The sequence below is a fragment of the Aphelocoma coerulescens genome, chromosome 24 (assembly GCF_041296385.1).
Source record: "Aphelocoma coerulescens isolate FSJ_1873_10779 chromosome 24, UR_Acoe_1.0, whole genome shotgun sequence".
Classification (NCBI taxonomy): Eukaryota; Metazoa; Chordata; class Aves; order Passeriformes; family Corvidae; genus Aphelocoma; species Aphelocoma coerulescens.
Genome location: NC_091037.1, coordinates 2,852,740 through 2,872,085, shown reverse-complemented (window position 1 = coordinate 2,872,085; position 19,346 = coordinate 2,852,740). Strand labels below are relative to the sequence as shown.

The 19,346-nt window shown below is 49.4% G+C and overlaps 1 protein-coding gene across 4 annotated transcripts; it reads right to left on the bottom strand.

Annotated features, from left to right (window-relative positions):
• Positions 1-73: 73 nt before the first annotated feature.
• TBCEL (tubulin folding cofactor E like) lies at positions 74-18,789 on the bottom strand. 4 transcript variants are annotated; one of them, XM_068994548.1, is made up of 8 exons: positions 18,695-18,789; positions 14,800-14,949; positions 12,476-12,615; positions 10,350-10,531; positions 9,118-9,374; positions 7,413-7,539; positions 6,795-6,911; positions 74-2,733 (listed from the first exon to the last, which is right to left on the bottom strand). In XM_068994548.1, exons 2-8 carry the CDS (start codon positions 14,930-14,932, stop codon positions 2,415-2,417), a joined length of 1,275 nt encoding a protein of 424 aa, XP_068850649.1. In that variant the 5' UTR covers positions 14,933-14,949; positions 18,695-18,789; the 3' UTR covers positions 74-2,414. The 4 variants fall into 4 exon arrangements, with proteins under 4 accessions (XP_068850649.1, XP_068850652.1, XP_068850651.1 ...); XM_068994551.1 differs by having other exon boundaries at positions 14,800-14,946; positions 18,695-18,717; XM_068994550.1 differs by lacking the exon at positions 18,695-18,789 and adding an exon at positions 18,608-18,647.
• Between the last annotated feature and the right edge of the window lie 557 nt (positions 18,790-19,346).

The window sequence follows — 19,346 nt, the reverse complement described above, 5'->3', positions numbered from 1 at the left end:
CTTCTATGTTCTCTTTTTCCATCTTGCAGTTCCCACCAGGTCTGCCACAAATAAAATCAGGATTTACTGCCAGTTCTGAGCCGGTGACAGCACCGATCCCTCCAATTTTTAGTGGGCAAACAAACTTAAAAGCACATACTTGGATCTTCTTTATCATCCCATTCCACCCTTTAATGGCCTTTGTTTATTCCCTTCTCTGAAACCCAGACACTTAATTGTGCTGAGGAAGTTGGTCAAGAGTTACAGCATCTCATTAATAGCAGGTACAATGCCATAAATACACCCACAGAGGCAATTACTGCTCTGGAGAATTAGGTCAGAGATATTTTGCATCCCCACAGGTCACTTGCCTCAGACTCTGCAGCCACTCTGGGATAACCTACTTACACAGGAGGTCAAGGGCTGAAATAGGCTTCTAATATTAAACAACCATATCTTCATAAAACTTTGCTTTATAACAAAATATCTTATTAACCACAACTTTTCCTACTGGTAGGTATGTATATATCATACAGAAGTGTTGGCTTAAGGGTTCTGCTATCAGGCAGCAAATTATTTTCGCTGCCCAAATGGAAAATACATCTTCAGTAAAGCTCTAGCTTATAAAAGCATCATTTTCTGTTACACTGCCACTATCTCCCTGCTGTTTAGTTTACAGGTACCACAGATCTATGGAAAATCTATGCTACCTATGGAAAAATCTCGCTCCCTTCCCTATTGCTCATCTCAACGGGGCCAAGAAATTGCTATTTTTGGCAGGGGGATGAGGCACAAATTAGTAACTTCTTTTAAATCCTCCCATTTTAACCCTTGCTTTGGATAAGGAACTAATCCCCTTTGAATAATCCCCACATCCTAAACCTGAAGACTATGAGATAATAATACTTCATGCCCTCCCCACTGATCCCACCCCACAATCCACGTAAAATGTGAAGAGAAATTACACAACTCCAAGAATACCAAAGGAGCTTGGTGATGCGGGCAAAAGCATCCTGGGAAAGAAAGTGCACGTGGGGATAAAGGGAGCATTTCAAAATGAAGGTCAGGAGTTCATGTGTAACTAGAGCCCTCGCTGCACAGCTCCAAAAACCGGTGTGCAGCTGCTTGTAACCAGGAAATCGGGAAAGTCTTGAACTTGGAGCAGGGAAGACACAGGAAAGCGAAACGAGAGAGAGGAAGGAAGGAGGATTTCACGGAGCAGGCAGGGGCCTCTGCTCTGCAGTAGAAAACAGGGACTACGAGAAGCAGCAGCACACGATGCCTACGAGGGGAGCGTGGGGGAAGCCAAGAGAGAGAGTGAAACCTGCTGAACACCCAAACGTGAGTCCAGCTGCTTTGCTCCTCCACTTCCAGAGGCTGATCCGAGCCAACACATCCTCCGAGTTCGGACCCTACGCAGGGACCCCGGCCAGGGGCCCCAGGGAAAGTGCTAGGTTTGAACTGGTGCAACAGCAACAAACACAAACTTCAACTTGACTCTTCCTCTCTCCCAGGAGAGGAATTTTAGCCATCCCACTTGCAGCACCCACTGGTACAAGGTGAAGTGCAGGGGGGAGCTCTTCAGCATCAGGATGGACGATGGCCAGCGGGGGAAGCAGCTCTTCAACCCCTCGTTGACCTGTTTCTCTGAAAGCCCTTCCAACGCAGCGCTCATCCACCACATCCCAAAATTCACTTTCCAACACACCCTTTATCCCCACAGGCTGCAGACACCATGTGAGATGGGTACAGCAACCAAAGCCTCTTTTTTCTGCCCAAAACCAGGTGGATATAGAGCGTGCGCTTTGAAAAGAAAGCTTCTTCCTAGGAAGTTCTTTATCTTTCCCCCATTTTGTGCACTCACAGAAACCAAACCAGCAGGGTGAAGTGGATGCACTAAAGTACCTGAGCTCTGAATCAAGCAGAATACTGATGGAGATCTTTCCTGTGAACTCGAGCACAACAAAAGGTTGAGACAGCACCAAGCTGCAAGAAAATACTACAGCAAGCTCGAGCCACAGTTGGATAGCGAGGCCAAAGGGAGCTCTGGTGGAGCAAAACACCAAAAAATTTAGGAAAAGAAAACAGCAGGTCAAATTCGGCACCGAGCTGTCTCCTCCCTTATGGACCCTGGCATTGTTTAGCTTGAACAACTGACCATTCATGCCAAATCACGAGTATACCGGAGCATCAAAGGAAACATCAAGGTATTGCCCACACTGAAACACACGTCCTGAAGTCAACTGTCACCTCAAGGTCACCTGCAGTGGATGGTGGGCATGGTTCTCAGATCAGGGCACTTCCTCCGGGCTAAGAAATCACCTGCTACAGAAACACAACCAAACCTCAACCAACCAACCGAAATAAAAACCTTGCAAAAACTCCTCAATGCATGTGTGTGGGTGTGTGGGGGTGTGTGGGTGTGGGCAAAAAGGCTATTTCATTCTGGGCTCCACGTAAATTTTATCTCCATCCCGGATGCCGTAGGAATGCAGCGCCCGCGAACTGTATTTCATCTCCTCGGGACCAAAAGGAGCTTCCTGGTCCAAGTAGAAGAGCAGCATGTTGCTTGTTGACAGCTGCACCACAGTTTTTAAGTGCTTCTTCAGCTCTGCCACAGTCTGATCGAGGCGGATGGACATCTCCTCCACCTTGTCCTGGAAGTGAACTTCCACCTTGGCGCTGCTCTGAGGCCGCAGATCCACCACTGCCAAGGGCTCCAGCTTCCCGTACTTGGTGACCAGCTCGTGATACCTGGAAAATCCAACAAGGCCAGGGTTACGGTGCAGCCAATGCACATTTCCCAGGTCTCAGTGTTCCTCACATGACACGACATCGACCTTGATTCCAGCTGATGGCCTGAAGCCCCAGAAAGCCCAAGCACTCCAGTCACTTTGGCCCACAGTCCCCAGGCTGCATCGTGGCACTGGCACAAGCTCAGTGTCCCACTAGGGATGAGTATCTTGCTGAGGAAGGTGAAGTTACCACCAGCCTGAGATGTTCAAGCTGACTGGGCTCAAAACAGCTTCCTGACGAAACTGAACAGCACAGTTTGGGCTCCTACAATTTCAGAAATCCCAGCTGTGGCTACAGTGGGATTTGGAAGAAAGAGAGGATGCTGCGCTCACAACTCTACGCCTCCTGCTCCAGTGAAAACACTTCACAGAGGAGTGCCAGAACCAAGCCAGGGCTCACAAAAAGGACACAGCCCTCAGTTTAGATTCCCAGTATGTGTGGCTTCACAGCTTAACTGATTATCAGACATTCCTGCTGTTTTCCAAGAGGCCATCTACGTCCCAAATGCTACACTCCTCTGAGCACACGATCATTGAGATCACCAAAGCAAGGTGAGCTGTTGCACAGTTTGAGAGCTGATAACAAACAGGGCACTTCTTGCCAGCTGATCCCTCACACCTGCTCTAAAACAAGATGGGAATTTTCCTAGCAAGAGGCACACACTCCACTGTCACCTTGTCTTTGCAGCCAAGTTCTCTGAGCGTCCTTCGCAAGGTCCCTGCTATGGAAAGTCTGTGTCACCCCCGCCCCCTGCTATTGCTGCCATCGGGCCAGGCTGGATCTCCCTGCCTGGCTGGGAAAGAGCAGGAATGGCAGCACAAAACACAATGGGATTGGGATGACAAAGGCTGAGAGCTGCCGAGGACAGGTAACGTTTCAGAGCCCCTGCACAGAAAGCGCTTTGTGTTCCCAATCCCCAGCGGAGCCGAATGCGATCGGCGCGGTGTCCCAGCCCCCGCCGAGCAGCGATGGGATCTGGCAGGCTGGGTGACCCCAGGGAGTCCTGCAGGAATGTTCCTGGAGAACAGCAGCCCCTCTGTCTGCTGGGCACTGAGGTAAGGACCACAAGGCACTAGGGTTTCCCCAGTCCCACGGACACAACCAGAGCGTCCACAGGCGAGACTGTGCCCTGCTCTCACAGGCACTGGGGTGGTAGATCAGCCCCATTTATCTGGGAAAGCCATTAGTGCTGAGAGAAAACAACACTCTCCCCACATCTAACCCACCTGCAGGCAGAGCAAGTGCCAGCCAACGTGGCACCAGTGGGGAGGGTTTCTCTTTCTCTGGAAGGATTTGCCAGCAGCAACATCCAATGGCAAAGAGGGAGAGAAGAGCCCACCTCTTGCTGCTCCAAACCCTCAGTCCCCTTTGGGACACCCCTTTAATTCTCAGCATCTCTGCTGCTGCAGACCAGCAACAACTTCTGTACCAGCCACAATTACTGTCATGATTCATGCACAAAGGGTGAACTGGGCTGATGGTGGGGAGAGGATAAAGAGGGGGACAAATTTCAAACAAGCTGAGAGAGAGAACCACCGTGAGAGAGTCGAGATTATCCAAATATGTGCTGTAAATATGTGGAGGGTCAGGCAAGGCTGTCTGAAATTTCCTTGTGTTGAGGAAAGGCAGAACGAGCTTTGCAGCCTGCTCCTTGTATGTGAGCTGCAAAGAAAACGGGGAGTGGGAGCGACTGGCTGCCCTCAAATCAAGCAGGACCAAGGCACACATGGTTGGTTTTGGACCCCAATAACAGGCACCCTGGGGACTTTTCTAATCACCCCTTGCAGCCTGGCAGACGCTGAGGCTGCTGAAGACCTGAGCCTGGCTGAAAGTGTCTGTGATGCTCTGCAGATAAACAGTGGAGCAGACAAGCAGAGGGCTCATTAAAACCCCCCAGACACGAGGACGTCACTCCACAAGACAGCCAATATTGGATTGTACACCCGGCGCTCCCTTTAACCACGACATCCAGAGAGATAAATTGTTCCTTCCACTTCCCTGCCTGCCTGATCCCTTCCAGCTGCAGACAGGAATGCAGCAAGCAGAGGGGTTCTGGTGACAGAGCTTATCACAGGCTGCACCTTGGCTGTCTGGAGAGGGGCTGCTCCCACTGGGAAGTTTTCTGTGCTCAGGTTGTGCTCCCTCTGCTCCAGGCAGCACTGCAATGCAGATGTCTGACCCCAGCCACAACTTGTGTGTCCTAATGAGTTTCTAATTAGAAACCACCTTTGGAGCCACCACACCGGATTTGGGAGCGAGGAAGGGGAAGTTTTAGGAAAAAACAGACACAAAATCCCCCTTCAAGGAATGCCAGGTCTCCCTTCCAACAAGGGCTGCTGCTTGTGGGTCCAGGAACTCAAACCCAGCACTAGGGACACTCAGCCATCTGCAGCCTCAGTAGAAAGGAGTCTGCAGTGGCACCCAGCCCCTCCAGGACAGAAAAACCCTCTCTGGTAGCTGCAGAAGTCTCCTGGAAACACTGCACAGACAAAGGGATTCGGACAAAGAGGCCATTGACCATGAAAAAGGCAGTACCAGTGTTTAAAGGCTAAGAAATCCGAGGGGGGAGGTAATTTTTCTAGCATAAAGCTGGTGTGTTGGCCAAAACCAGCCTGATTTTCTTGAATGGGTGAGATGTCAGTAATCTTTTATATGAGATCCCAGCTGGAAACTGATCCCAGTGGTCTGTGGTGATGTGTAACACACAGCCTGTTCCCAAAACCCATGTCCTAGGCATCATGAGTGCCTCAAGCTGTACCCCACTGTGTCCTTCCCAGCAATATATGGATCATGGACATTCTGTCACCACCACAAACACAAGAAATATGAAGTGTTATGGAAATTAATCCCTTTTGGGAGCAGCACCATGAGCTCACAGTCCCTGTCTCCCCTTCCTCTCTCCTGCATTCTCTGCCTCTGCTGTTATCCCTTACAATATTTCCTTCAATTTTTATGCTTCAAGGCCCTCTAAAATTACAAGCCAGGACTTGTCTTCGGAAAAAGGACCAGCTGTCTTGTCTCCCTGACTACCTGAGTGCCCTCTGCCTCTGAACTGACCCCAGCATGCTTTTAACAAATATTATAATCACTGACCCTATTAATATTCACACAAAATGCCATGCCCTCATTGCCCATTCCAGCCTTCCCACCCCCTTACTGGATTGGCAAGTCACATATCCAGTGCTTTAGAGAAACAATTTTAGCTGAGAGTTAAGCCAAGGAAAACACTGACCAGATTCCATTTGTACCTCTGTCATCCATACCAGGCCATACCTGTGACCTTCAGTGTGTCCCCACCTCTGACTGTGCCCTCAGAGTCACACACACACTCCTGTCCTACCCCTTTTCTGTAAAAAAAGGACAATAAAGCTTTGCTGTCCAAAAGCACATGAGGGTTTTAGGGCAGAGGGCAGGTACAGGCAGTGACCCGATGCTCCATGATCCCTCCTCAGCCCAGTAGAAGCAGTAAGTGGATGCTGGCACAGAAAAGATACAGACTGAACAGCATCTGTCCGAGTTCATTAGTTTACCAAGATGAACAGATCATTGGATGGACATTTTTGGCAAAGAAAACCCATCAGACTTGTGATTTGCAAGCCTGAAAGTGAGGGGACAGCTTCCCATTGCCAGCCACATTGCACATACCAGATGGTGCAGAGGATTAGCTGCCCTGGCCTGGCAGCAGAGAGCACGATGTGTCCTGGCTTTGGGCACACAGGTGGGTTATGAAGGGAGCCGTGGGAGAGGCCAGGAAACAATGAAGGTCATGAACTGAACAGTCCTGTTGTTTAATGGCACTTGACACAGGCACTTTCAAGATCAAATCTGACTCAGGAGTGACCCTACAAATCATCAGACACCAATATTATAACAACTTTAGCTAAAACAGACAGGGAGCCAAGGCTGGAGGAAGGTGAGGGACGGTTTCTTTCATGGAACAACTGGCACATATTTCCCATCTCCTGTTCAGTCACCACCCTTCTGTCCCTGCTCTCCACTGCAGGACAGAGAATTCCTACCTGAAAGGGACCTCCTCCTCGGGGAACTCCATGTAATAGCGGATGAAGAACCGCTCCGAGTCCTCCCGCTCCCCGTCGGCCACGATGCTGCCGTTGAGCTTGGTGATGGATGGCAACCTGCAGGCACACACCAAGAGCCACAGTCAGCCCAGGAGGGGAGCCCAGACAGGCTCATCAAGCCAGTCACACCAAAAGTGGCCCAACTTTAACACCATGAGAATTCCTGCCAAGGAAGCTCAGGCCTCGATCCCTTTGAGAGAGCAGGAAAGTTCCATGTAATTTCTCAAGCACATTCAAAATTAAGCATTTTCATTTCACCACATATGCACAGACTTGTGGGAGACTCACAAAATTCCTTGAGAAGCAGAGCCATCAGATTTAACAGTTCCACTACTCTGACTTTTCCACAAAACAAGCTCAAATCTTGCTGCGTTCACACAGAACTTCATCTCCTACCAACCTCTTCCTCTGACGAGCTGCTCCTACCCAACAAATCAAGCTCCAGTCTTTCTGCATTCCCACAGAACTTCATCTCCTGTCAGCCTCTTCCTCTGATTACCTGCTCCCACCCCTTCCTTGCCTTGTCATGTCTCTGCTGAGGAGAACAAACCAACAGACCTGGCTATTAGCAGCTTCCTGCGTTCCTCGGTGGTGTAGGACTGCAGCAGAGGAATTCCCAGCAATTTCACTTCCTCGAGCTTGGGGAAAGAATTTAACTTGTCAATGTCTTCCCAGCAATGCAGACCTGCTCAGAAGGAAAGACTTGTGTTAACAAACACAGAAAACACATCATGGATCCAAGATAATCAGACACAGCCAAAGAACATATGTGACAGGAGAGTGTCACTGCTGTTCCTTTGAGAAGTTGGCTTTTTGCTCACGATGTGCTGCTAAAAAAGCTACATTTGCTTACGAGACAGAGGAGCTGAAATTCTCTTGTGCTGTTTTCCAAGTCTGGAAGGATGCTCTCCATGGCTTTTTTATGGGGCACTCAGCCTTTGGCCTCTCTGCTAGGGACTGACCAGCATCCGTGATGCTGTGTCTATAAAGGGATGCTGCCTTCAGAGTGTTAAAGTCACCAGCACTTCTTTCATTCCAGGCATCACTAAGCAGCCATCAAACAGCTTTACCTCACACACATGACCACCTTGGGTCCCATTTCTGCTCACAACCCAACGGTGAAACAGTCCCAGAAGCCATCCAGCCATTTAATGAAAAAGGTTTAAACTCCTTTTCAGCCCCCTCAAGACTTGACATTTGGGATAACAAAACAAGCAGGGAGGACAAAATAAAGCAAAGCTGAGGATTGAGCACCGGCAGAGCCCTGATTGTGTGGTGAGATCAACACAACTCATCTTGGAGTCTTCACCTGACAGAACTTCAGAGTGCAGCAGCTTTCCCTAAAACCCCCAAAAAGTTTTAACAAGCTCCTTGGGATTCCTGTTTGACTTCCAGCTCCCAAAATATCAAAATGCAACACAGAGCCTGGAGTGCTTAAGCACCTGGCATCAGAACTGCAAAACTACTTACCACAGGAGCACTTGAAAGCTTTCAAATGCAGCTTAACAGGCTTTTCCTCCCCTAGTTAAGCTTTTGTTACAGGGATTCCTTGATGCTTATATTGTAGGGCATGTTAATAAAGTCCCTTCTACCTGCCTGACACTTAAGCAGCACTTGCACAGCATATAAAGCTGTAAAGAACAAAAGCTGCTGGTGCATGAAGCACTCCTGCAGATGAGTTTCTGGTGTATGTGTCATACACAGACACGTCACAGCCCCCACGAGCTGCCCTGCAGCTCCTTCTCTCCCAGCACAGGGTGCTCTTCCCAATATTCCAACTGCTCATTCTCTCTCTGGAGCGTTGGCTGAAAATTCTCTGGGGCTGGAGTGTAAAAGCAGCTTCCAGCATCACTTGTGAGGTTGTAGTGCCTGAGCACGGCTGACAGACAGCTTCTACTGCTGCTGGGGGATGCTTGATCCACGCTGCATACCTGCACATGCCCTCATTTTACCTGAGATAAAACAGGGAATAAAGGGAAAATGGCATTTTTTCATCCCCCTCACTGCCAGACATTTATTTATCCTTCTCCAGCCAGGAGTACCTGAGGCAGGGATGGGAAACAGAGGGAAACCACCAACATAAAAAACCTTTCCAGCTCATTTTGATTAACTGGTCCACGCTGCTCTGACTCATCTTTTGATAATGACTGACTACCCAAAGCAGCAGGAAAACCCCACAGATGAGCAAGTTCATTTCTTGTCATTTATACAGGAGGAGAGACTGATCAACCAACAAAACCCATCCCTGCTTCCAGGCTCTCACCTGACTTGTGCAAGTTGATGGATCTTAGGTTGGGGAAGAGCCTTGCCAGGGAATCTTCTGATTCTTCAATGGTCGTGAGGTTGTTGTTAGCCAGGATGAGTGTGTCCAGTGATGGAAACATAATTCCCAACTTTCGAATTTCAGTCCAGTCTTGAAGATTATTGTCAGTTATGTGGAGTAGCTTGAGAGACTGACAGCAAACTGGAGAACAAGACACTGTTTCGTAGTCGTTAAGGCACAGGAAGAGCTCCTCCAAGCTGCACAGGGCAAGAAGGATCATGTCATCAATTTTATGAGATTTTAACACAACTTTCTGTAACAGCTCTGAAAACGGTGTAGAGAAGACCTTTGAGCACTCCCCATGGAGTGTTTCAACTACATCTCTGCTCCCATCCAATTCAGAGATTAAACAAAACCTTTTAAGTGTTCCCTGAGTCTCTCCCAGTATTGTGTAACAGACTGGTTGGGGTTGTCTTCCACATTTGTGCCCAGTAAGCCACCAACCCCAGCAGTGACTGGGAGCTGCTCCCAGTGCTCTCAGCTTAATTTAAAATGGGGTTTTGATACAACACTGACAATGATTTTTTCCCTCACATCACTGCCAAAGATTCCCATTAAAGAAGGAAGAGATCCCATTAAAGAAAGAACAGGTCCCACTAATTTTTCAGGCAACTGAACTTTCCCAACCCCAGAGAAGGGTAGGTTGGCTACACTGGACATTCTGTTGTCACCATCTCTGCTTACAAAGCCACACAAAGAGGGATCTGTCACCAAAATGAAGCCACTGAGGACATCCATGGGAGCAGAATGCCAAGGTGGCCCATGGCCAAACCACAGAAATCAACACCTTTGCAGAGAAAAGCAGGATGAAATATTCCCTGACAAGTGGCCAGACCCTCAGAGTCACATCCCATTTAACAGGTATGCCCTGCACCATTCATTGCACAGTGACTCAGAGGGAAATGTGACCCTCCTACATTTTTGGGGTCATTATCCATCTCTGGTATTTAGGTTTGGAGGAGGAGAAGCCCTGGGCTTTGCAGCACCACCCAAGTTTGGTTTTAAAGACAATGCAAAGCACTCACCTGGCCAGTTCCCAAACTCCCAAAGGAAAAAAATCCCTTTTTCTTTACCGATGTTTGCATCCTCCCAGCCCCACTCATCCCTTACCACACGATTCCATAACCCAGCCTTGACCTGAGTGCAGCAAACCCCCAGCTTCCCAGGCTTACTCTGGTAACTCCTGCAGGATGGTGTGCACTGTTTCCCAGGAAGCTTTGCTGTTGTTGAGCACAAGTTTACGGACGCCAGCGAAAGACCCAGCGCAACTTCTCTCTAAAACGGACAAACTGAGAGGGTTGGAACTCAGGTTTAGAAACTCCAAGTGGGGGACGTTGGACACAATTTTACTGACCTAAGTGGGGAGGGAAGGAAAAACAAACAGAAAGAAAGAAATGTGTATCAGGCAGTAATCAGAGCTCTGGCAATAACATCCCACCTCCTAAAAGGGGCCCTGTGGAATCAGCACAAAGAAATAATATGGGAAAAACATAGGGATATCTACCTGGAATTCATTCTCCAGCCATTCCTGATCTAGATGGATTGGTTAATTGCTTATTCTCCTCAAGAGTTCATTTAATTACACTCTAGGAGCAGCTTGATAAGAGAAAGGCAGTCCCTTGGGACAGGTCATAAAAACCACCTCAACCCCAAGGCTGAGCAGCAGCACGTTCCAGGAGCCAGACCTCGCTCATGGGGGGCCATGGACACCTCTCCTGCCTCCATGGCTGACACTGAGCCCTTGTCCAGCTTCCCACTGCTCCCCACAGAGCCCAGCCAATCCCTAATTCCCTCCTTGACTGGGAAACTGAGTGGGAAGCACCTTCCAACAGCAGCGGAGAATAATTCCGAGTCAGAGAACACCTGGTGGGAGATTTCCACTCCACAGAGCTTTGGGGTGGGCAGAGATGGGGCAGACCATGGCACACAGAGGTCAATAAATGGCCCAGTTGTTGGCAAAGGGTGATTGTCTCCTGCAGAGGTTGAATTCAAGTGTGGTAAACATGAGGTAATGTGTCTGCCTCGCTTCACGCCTCATCTCAGGTGATGTCATGGTTTGGGTGCTACACCTCAAGAATTAAGCAGGCAAACTGGATGACATCAGTCAGGCAAAAACACAGGATTTAGGAAAAAATGGCTTATGATGAATGATTGGAAGAAGGGTATTTTTTCAGTATTACATTAAAATAAGGAAAGGAGGCATTAAAGTTCTCCTTAGTGGGTATAAAAAGCTGTTGCATAAGGAGCAGTGATGATGCTCCTCCTGCCTGCTGAGAACAGGGCAGGCAGAAATTGGCTGAAATTGCAGCACAGGAGACTTAAATGACACAGTTTAGCCTATGAGGCTATTAGCTAAGCATGGGAACAGGCTACCCAGGGTTCTGGAATCCCCAGCAGGGGCAGGTTTTAGGAGTGGGGAGATATTTATCTGGTGTGGATGGGCTGTGAAAACTTAATCCAGTCTCAGAGGAAGGGACCAGCACACACAGAAACCTTTCAGTTCCAGGGCAGCCTAAAGAGACTGAACGCAGAGCGGGGTGTGAAATGTGCAGCTCGTGAGTGACCCGTGAATGACCAGAGGAGAGGTCAGCCCCACTGAACTGGGACACTGCAAACTCTGCATTCACTCCCTGCTTAAAGACATGAGAATCTGATGGCACAAAACCCCAAGAGATCCTATTTTTTTCCACATATTTCTAACAATAAACACTAATATAAAAGGAGAGCATAATCCAGTGAGGAACTTAATGACACTTGAATGGATTGAGACTGTTTCACTCCTGTTACATTGCATTTATTGAGCATTATTTCACCCAAGCACTTCAAAGGATTTTACAACAGCATTTAACATTAATTAATGAGGCTGCAGAAATACCCTTTGTGGTAAATATTATTAAATCTGTTCTGCAGATAAGGCAACGAATGTGGAGAGGGAATAAATACCTTGCCCACCATCACAGGGACAAAGCTGGGAATCAACTGCCACTCTGTTAAAAATTAAACTGCTCATTAACTTCTTGATGTTAGTAATGCCAGTTCCAGTGCTTTGCATGATGAAATAAAACAAAAATACAGATTTTTCACCCACAGGCCAAGACTTTAAGTCACGAAGTACATGGAGTGAAGTGCCACACTGGATTAATTTCACCACATGTATTGCTCAGTTGCTGTCGAAGTAAATAAACATCACCTTCAGAGATGAGAAAGAAGCCACAAAAATGAAACCCTCAACAGTGCAACATTTGCAGTCAGTACTAGCTGTGAGAGGTACCCAGAAAGGTGCCCATCACCATTTTACCTCGTGCCAGTCTTCCAGTTTGTTGTCAGAGAGGTCGAGCTCAAAGACGTGGGCGCAGAAAGCGGCGATCTCGTTCTCGTCCCCGGCACAGGTGATGCCACAGCTGTTGAGCACCAGCACACTCGGCAGGTTCAGGCGGTCTGGCACAGGGAAAAACAGAAGCTGCCTCTGCTCAGCACTGCCTTGGAGTTACAGAACCCAGCCCCAAGCAGGAATGTTACAGCCAGCAAAAGAAATCTACCAGTAATGCCAGAATTGACACTGATTTCAGGAGCTCAGTTAAATATGGATTTTATGAGACACCATCATGAAGCCTGGACTGTAAACATGAAGTACCACTCCTATCAGTGCTCTTCAGCTCCTCCACGTATTCCTGTGTATTTCAGGCCTGTCCTTTGTCATTTATGGCCTGTCTCCTATCAGTTCTTGCCAGAACTTCTGCTCTTCCCCAGGCAACTGCTGCTGCAGATAGGACACAGGACTAGGGGAGTGCCAGCTGCACAGTCAGACTCCCTTATCCTCTTGCCCTGAGCCCACTTGGGCTTAGTAACAGCCAGGAGGTATTTAAACATTTCTCAGGAGGTATTTAAACATTTCCTTTCTAAGCTTTCCCTTCCCAAGGTTCAGTGGAGAGCATTCAGCATCCATGCAAAAACTCAGGTCTCTGCTCTGCCTTTCCATTTCTGCTTCGGTTTTGCTCCAGCTCCTTCTCAGGCAGGTAAATGTGCTCAAAGCTACAACCAAGGAGTTGGACCTCAATCACAGCCTGCTGTGCTAAGGCTAAAACATGACTAAAAACTGGGGATTTGTAACAGGAAACAATTTCCACACAAGAAATCTATGTTGAGGCAAGGCAAGCCATCAGTCTTACACTCTTTCACATACAATGCGGCTTTCCCACCTCTCTGAAATACTAAAATCCATTAAAATTTAACCACAAGCTTTTTCCTAAATAGGTGGCCCCTTTTCTCCTTAACACTTGACAGCTACAGGACTGAAAAAGGATTCTAGCAGCTAACAATTACCTGGAGTGATCTGAGTTTCCAGGTTTTCTGGATCGTAAGTGTTTGGCTTCTTTAAAGGATGGTGTGGCACTTTGGGAATTACTCATGGAGTATTTGTAAGTCATGTCTCAGCCACTTTTTAGGACATGGCCTCTTTTCAGCACCCAAACAGCTCAGGTGAGCAGGAGAGAGGTAAATTTACCTGGAGAGAGGGCATTGACTGAACATTCCATCAGGCCACTTTTCTGTTCTTGTTCATTTTGAGAGTGTTTTATCCTCAACTGAACTCAGGCCCTTTGTTCTCCTCTGTCAAACCCAGTTATTGGAAACTTCATCCAGCTGATTTCCATGGCTGTTTTCCTCTTTGGGGCTGGTTATGACACAAATTGACCTGATGGACGTTTGGATTACTCCTACAGATCGTGATGGGCAGGATGTGTGACACAAAGAAGAGCTCTGATGGGATCAACGTGAATCTCAGACCCATCCATACAAACCAAGAATTAAATGCCAACATCAGAGTGTGAGGGAGGACTAAAGGGTGTCACATGGATCTAGTTCAGAGGAGATGGTGACACAGATTCTGCAGTCTGGGACGCTCAAGGACATCCACAAGCAGCACAGAGCTTCAGACACGCATCTGGCTAAACTCCCTCGAGACAGCAAGGTCAGGAGCACAGGAGAGGGGAATTCTCCACTAGGTCACAAAGCATTTGGTGCCTTGAGAAGACAAAGTACACTCCAAGTTCATCTGAGGCACTTGTCACAAAAGCAGCCCGGCCAGAGATTCAAAAACTCATTACTCTGCTTGAAATATGTCCCCTCCTGTGTACATTGAGCTCCTGTCCCTGCAGGCATCAAAGCAAGCTGGCACCACTGGCATGGGGACCAACCTCGAATTTAGGTCACTTTTTATGTATTTTTAAAGCCACCTCTGCCAAAATACCTGTTCCTGCAGCCAATAATAAGATAGGATCAGTGGCCTGAAGAAAACAAGCTCCAGGGACCGCTGAACCCTCAAAACCCAGACTGCACAGGGCCTTAGTTCCATCTTCCACTCACAGGGCTGGAACCTGGTGATCTTGAAGGTCCCTTCCAACCCAAATGATTCTATTCTATTCTCTAATTCTGATTCTGTTATACTGTAGAGAAATTTGGTTTTTTACAGACACCTGTTCAGTCACTTTCCACCTTTGTTAGATTCCAGTCTCCAGTAAAAACCACATTGTGATGGTTCTTTCTCTGGGCAATTCAAGGTGATTCCTCTTTCAGTTGATTCCTCCCAGCACCCCCCAGATGCTCAGAAAGACCAGAATTTACCTTTCATAGGTGAGCCCTGTGGAGTTGCTGGGACGTGCACCCCCATGCCAGGCCCACGACGGTAGGGGAAGTTCTCAGGGCTGTATTTCTCACACAGAACTTGCATGAAACTCCTTCCACTGGGTTGGTCCATGCTCCCTTCTTGGACTTCTGGTTAAAGAAGAGAAAAACAGAGCATATGAGCAGTCAGCAAATAATAATCACTTCTAACAGTGGTGCTTGAGAGCACAGGGAAAGAAGGCAGGTGGGTCACGGGTTTTATTTCTTAGCTCCAGCTTAGACTAACAGGTCCTATTTCAAATTTGAGATTAAAGTAAAACATTACTTGAAAAGAACCCAAAACCAGAGGGTTTGGTGCTGTACAAACACTGCATTACAGGCCAAGTTCAAGACTTCCTTACCCCACTTACTCCTGCTCTTCCAGGATAACTCCAGGCTGCAAAAGGTGAATTCTTCACTTGCCACTTCTGCCCCTCCCACGAGGACTGAGAGAAAGCCACAGCTATTCTCAAACACATTCCCAGGGCAGCCAGGAGGGGAAGGAGCAAACAGCTGTTTGTGAGTAAGAGATTGCTCCAACAGCTGTTTGCCAACTTCCCTTTTCTGCTGTGTCACCGAACATCTCCTGGCCAGGCCTAAAGGCACCTTCTGCCAATTCCATTCTGCAGCTGCCTAATGTATCTGGGAGATAATAACTGTGCCCTGCATATCTGGGCATGGCCCAGAACAGCACAGGAAGGAGGCCTTGCCTCATCACAGGCTGCTGAGCTGCCTGGAGAGATACTGAGAATCAGCTGGGAGTGTTTTTGGCACCAGGATCCCTCCATGGCCGGGGTTCTGCCCTGCCCAGGTGGGACTCAGCCTCTCTCTGTGTCCTGTTTTCGTGTGCACACTCTGAAATCAGCACTGATGGTTTTGTAACACAGGAGCAGAGCTTGGCTCATGAATGAAGAGATTGTTGTTTCCAGAGGTCTCCTGGTCCTGCTGCCCATCACAGCCACACCATCACAATCCTGAATGTGCAGGAAGCAGAGCAGGTTTCCTACAGTGTCCAATTAGTCATGGGGCAGCTTTTTCACTAATTACTGCAAAATTACCTTTTTAAACCTCAGAGTGGGGCCACGTATACGTGGAAAGCCAAATTGCTAATCCTGAATTAAAATGTCAGCCTGTTTCTTTCTGTTTCTTTCCTTTAGAGTTGTTACAGGCAAGGATACAAATCTAGATTTAAAATTCTAAACAAAAGTGATTTCGCTGAGGCTCCCTTTGCTGAGCATCACCTTTTTAACAAGTTTCACATCACTTCTTTGTGACCAGACTACCTAAAACCCACCAACCAAAAGGACTTGACTACAATAAGCAGCAGTTGACTGCAGTGTGTTATCATTTTTATATTATATGTAAAGTTTAAATGTCACAAATGGGGACTTATTGGATTGGTCTTAAAAAAACCCCAAAACCCACCATTTTCATCTTTAAACAACTGGGTTGATTCATAGCTCAAACTTGACTCATGTCACTATCAAGAATCAAAAAATCCTCAAGCCAGATTTGATAGGAACAAGGCATTTGATTTTAGACTAAACCACTCCACATGGTACAGGAACAATTTGCACTGACAGCCAAGGTTTAGGCTGAGAGGCCTCGTTCCAGAGTGCTTTGGGAGCCCCACAGACAGACAGGGCTTTCCAAACACACATTCAGACATTCTGGTCTGGAAATTCTGGAACTCCCCTGTACATGTTTGTCCTGCACGTGGCTTTTCCATCAGCTCCATCCCTCTTTATCTGCTGAACAAACATCAGCTGGAAATTCCATAGGAGAAACTCACTCTAGAGGCAAAAAATGGTGTTTCCAGCTACAGTGTGGGAGCAGTCCAGAACTGAGAAGAAAAATCACTGACATTTACATCCAACAGCTTTGAATCCCCAACATTTTCTTCCTCAAGCTCTACTTTTGCACGCCAGTGCCATTGTGAGATGACAAAAATGTCATGGAGTGGGCAGTCGCCTTTCCCACCTCCCTTGTCATGGGATTGCACGTCCCCTGTAATCATCTGTCAGGCACGTGGCTTCTCAGAATCCCTACAAGTGCCTGGGAGCAAGGAGCAGCAGGATGTGCAAAGGGAATGACAGGTTTCAAGGGAATGCTGTCAGCACAAGGGCAGGGCAGGGTGGCCTGCAAGGTGCACGTTTCTGAGCGTGTCCTACTGACAGCACGAGGAACAATTCGCGTCCCAAAGTAGCTCTGGGTTTCCTAAATGACAGCACAGAGTGCAAACGAGGCACTTGGGCTTTGAGAGGTGTCAACAAATCGCCTTTGTTGTTGTGTTCAAGTGCTCTGCTGGCCCCGGTGACAAACAGAGAATCCCAGAATGGTTTGGGTTGGAAGGGATCTTAAAAATAATCTCATTCCAACCCCTTGTTCCAACACCTCCCACTGTCCCAGGTTGCTCCAAGCCCTGTTCAACCCGGCCTTGGACACTTCCAGGGATCCAGGGGCAGCCACAGCTGCTCTGGGCACCCTGTGCCAGGGCCTGCCCACCCTCACAGGGAGGAATTTCTTCCCAATATCCAGTCTAAACCCACTCTCTGACACTTTGAAGCCATTCCCCCTTGTCCTGTCACTCAAAGCCCTTGGAAATAGTCCATCTCCATCTGTCCCTTCAAGGCCACAATGAGGTCACCCCGAACCTTCTCCTCTCCAGGTGAACAATCCCAGCTCTCCCATCCTTTCCCTGTCACATCAGAGCTGTTCCATCCCTCTGATCACCCTGGTGCCTCCCCTGGACTCTCTCCAACAGCTCCATGTCCTTCCTGTGCTGGGATTCCCAAGTTGGAAGCAGCACTGGGAAGTGTCCAGAAAGAGGAGCATGACCCTGACTTGGGATTCCAGGGAAACCCAGCGTGCTGCTGCAGCTGATGAGCGAAGTGAGAACACTAAAAACGACATGGAAAACATTTCCATTCCCTGTGCTGTGAGAGACCCTTCAGGAGAATGACATCATTAATGACATGCTAATGAAATTCCAGTGCCACTCAAATGCCTTCAGGGCACATCCTGAATAGTCACACACCAAACACATCCTGACATGTTTGTACACATGGAAAATAAAGCGTAAGGAATGGATGAACAGCACAAACATCCGTCTGCAAGGAGCTGGAACACCGTTCTCCCGAGACATGATTCAGGGAAATTACTTTTGAGACGATCTCGAGAGGCAGAGAAGTGAATCACAGAATGGCTTGGGTTGGAAGGAGACCTCGAAGATCATCTAGATCCAAACCCCCTGCCCTGGGCACGGAAATCCCGTCAGGATTTATCAGGAATTGTACCAGGGCAGGGATCCTGACCCTCGGAGCCACCAGGACAAGCCACCCAAGCAGGTGAAACTCTGTCAAGGCCCCCATCAAACCCAGCACGAGTGTTCGATCCCACACCACAGCACCGTGCTGAGGAGACCACAAAGCACACGGCAGATACCTGAATTATCCTTGGCACGCTCCTGGCCCGACCCTGACCCTGTCCCACCGAACCAGCAATTCCCTGCTGGAAATCCCTCTCCGTGCGGAGCCACCCGGTCCCTGTCCGTGCCGCCGGCCCCCGGGGCAGGATGAGCACCCAGCTGCCCCTGACACCTCGGCGTCCGCAGCCCCGAGCCCCCAGAGGCCTCCCCCGCCCCTCCCGCCCCTCACACCACCGGCCCCGCTCCCCTCACACGGCCCCGGGCTGGCCCCGGCTGACAGCGGCCTCCGCGCTCCCGCACCGCGCCGCTCCCGGGGCCGCAGCCGGGGGGTGCCAGGCGTACCCGGGCGGCGGCGGGGGGTGCCAGGGCCCCCCGCTGTCCCCTGTCCCCCGCTGTCCGCTGTCCCCGCCCGTCCCCCGCCCCTCTCACCCAGGCCCGGCGGCCGCGTCCCGCATCGACCCGGAAGCAGCTCCAAACATCACGTGACGCCGCGCGCGGTCACGTGGCGGGGCGCTCCCCCCGTTGCCGTGGAGACGGCGACGCCGATGACGTCACCGCTGTCACCGGGGGGGTTTTCCTGGGATGCGCCGGGAGCAGCGATGGCAGCGCATCAGGGACGGGATCCTGCCCCTCTGCTCGGCCCCGGGAGGCGCGTCGGGAGTGCCGTGTGGGGCTCTGGGCTCCTCAGCGCAGGAGGGACCTGGGGCTCCTGGAGCGGGGCCAGCCGGGGGTGACAAAGATGAAGGGGCTGGAGCATCTCCCTGACGAGGGAGCTGGGGCTGTTCAGGGGCTCAGAAGGGACCTCATCCCCGTCTGCCAGTGCCTGCAGAGAGGGCTCCGAGCAGCGCCCAGGCTCTGCTCCGGGGGGCCAGCAATGGCACAAGGGGAATGGGCAGGGACTGGTGCCCAGGAATTTGCACCTGGACAGGAGGAAGAACTTCATTATTCAGTGACCAAGGCCTGAACAGGCTGCCCAGGGAGGGTGTGGAGTCTCACTGGAGATATTCTAGAACCACCTGAACACAATCCTGTGCCCTGTGCCTCGGGATGGCCCTGCTGGAGCAGGGAGGACACGGTGACC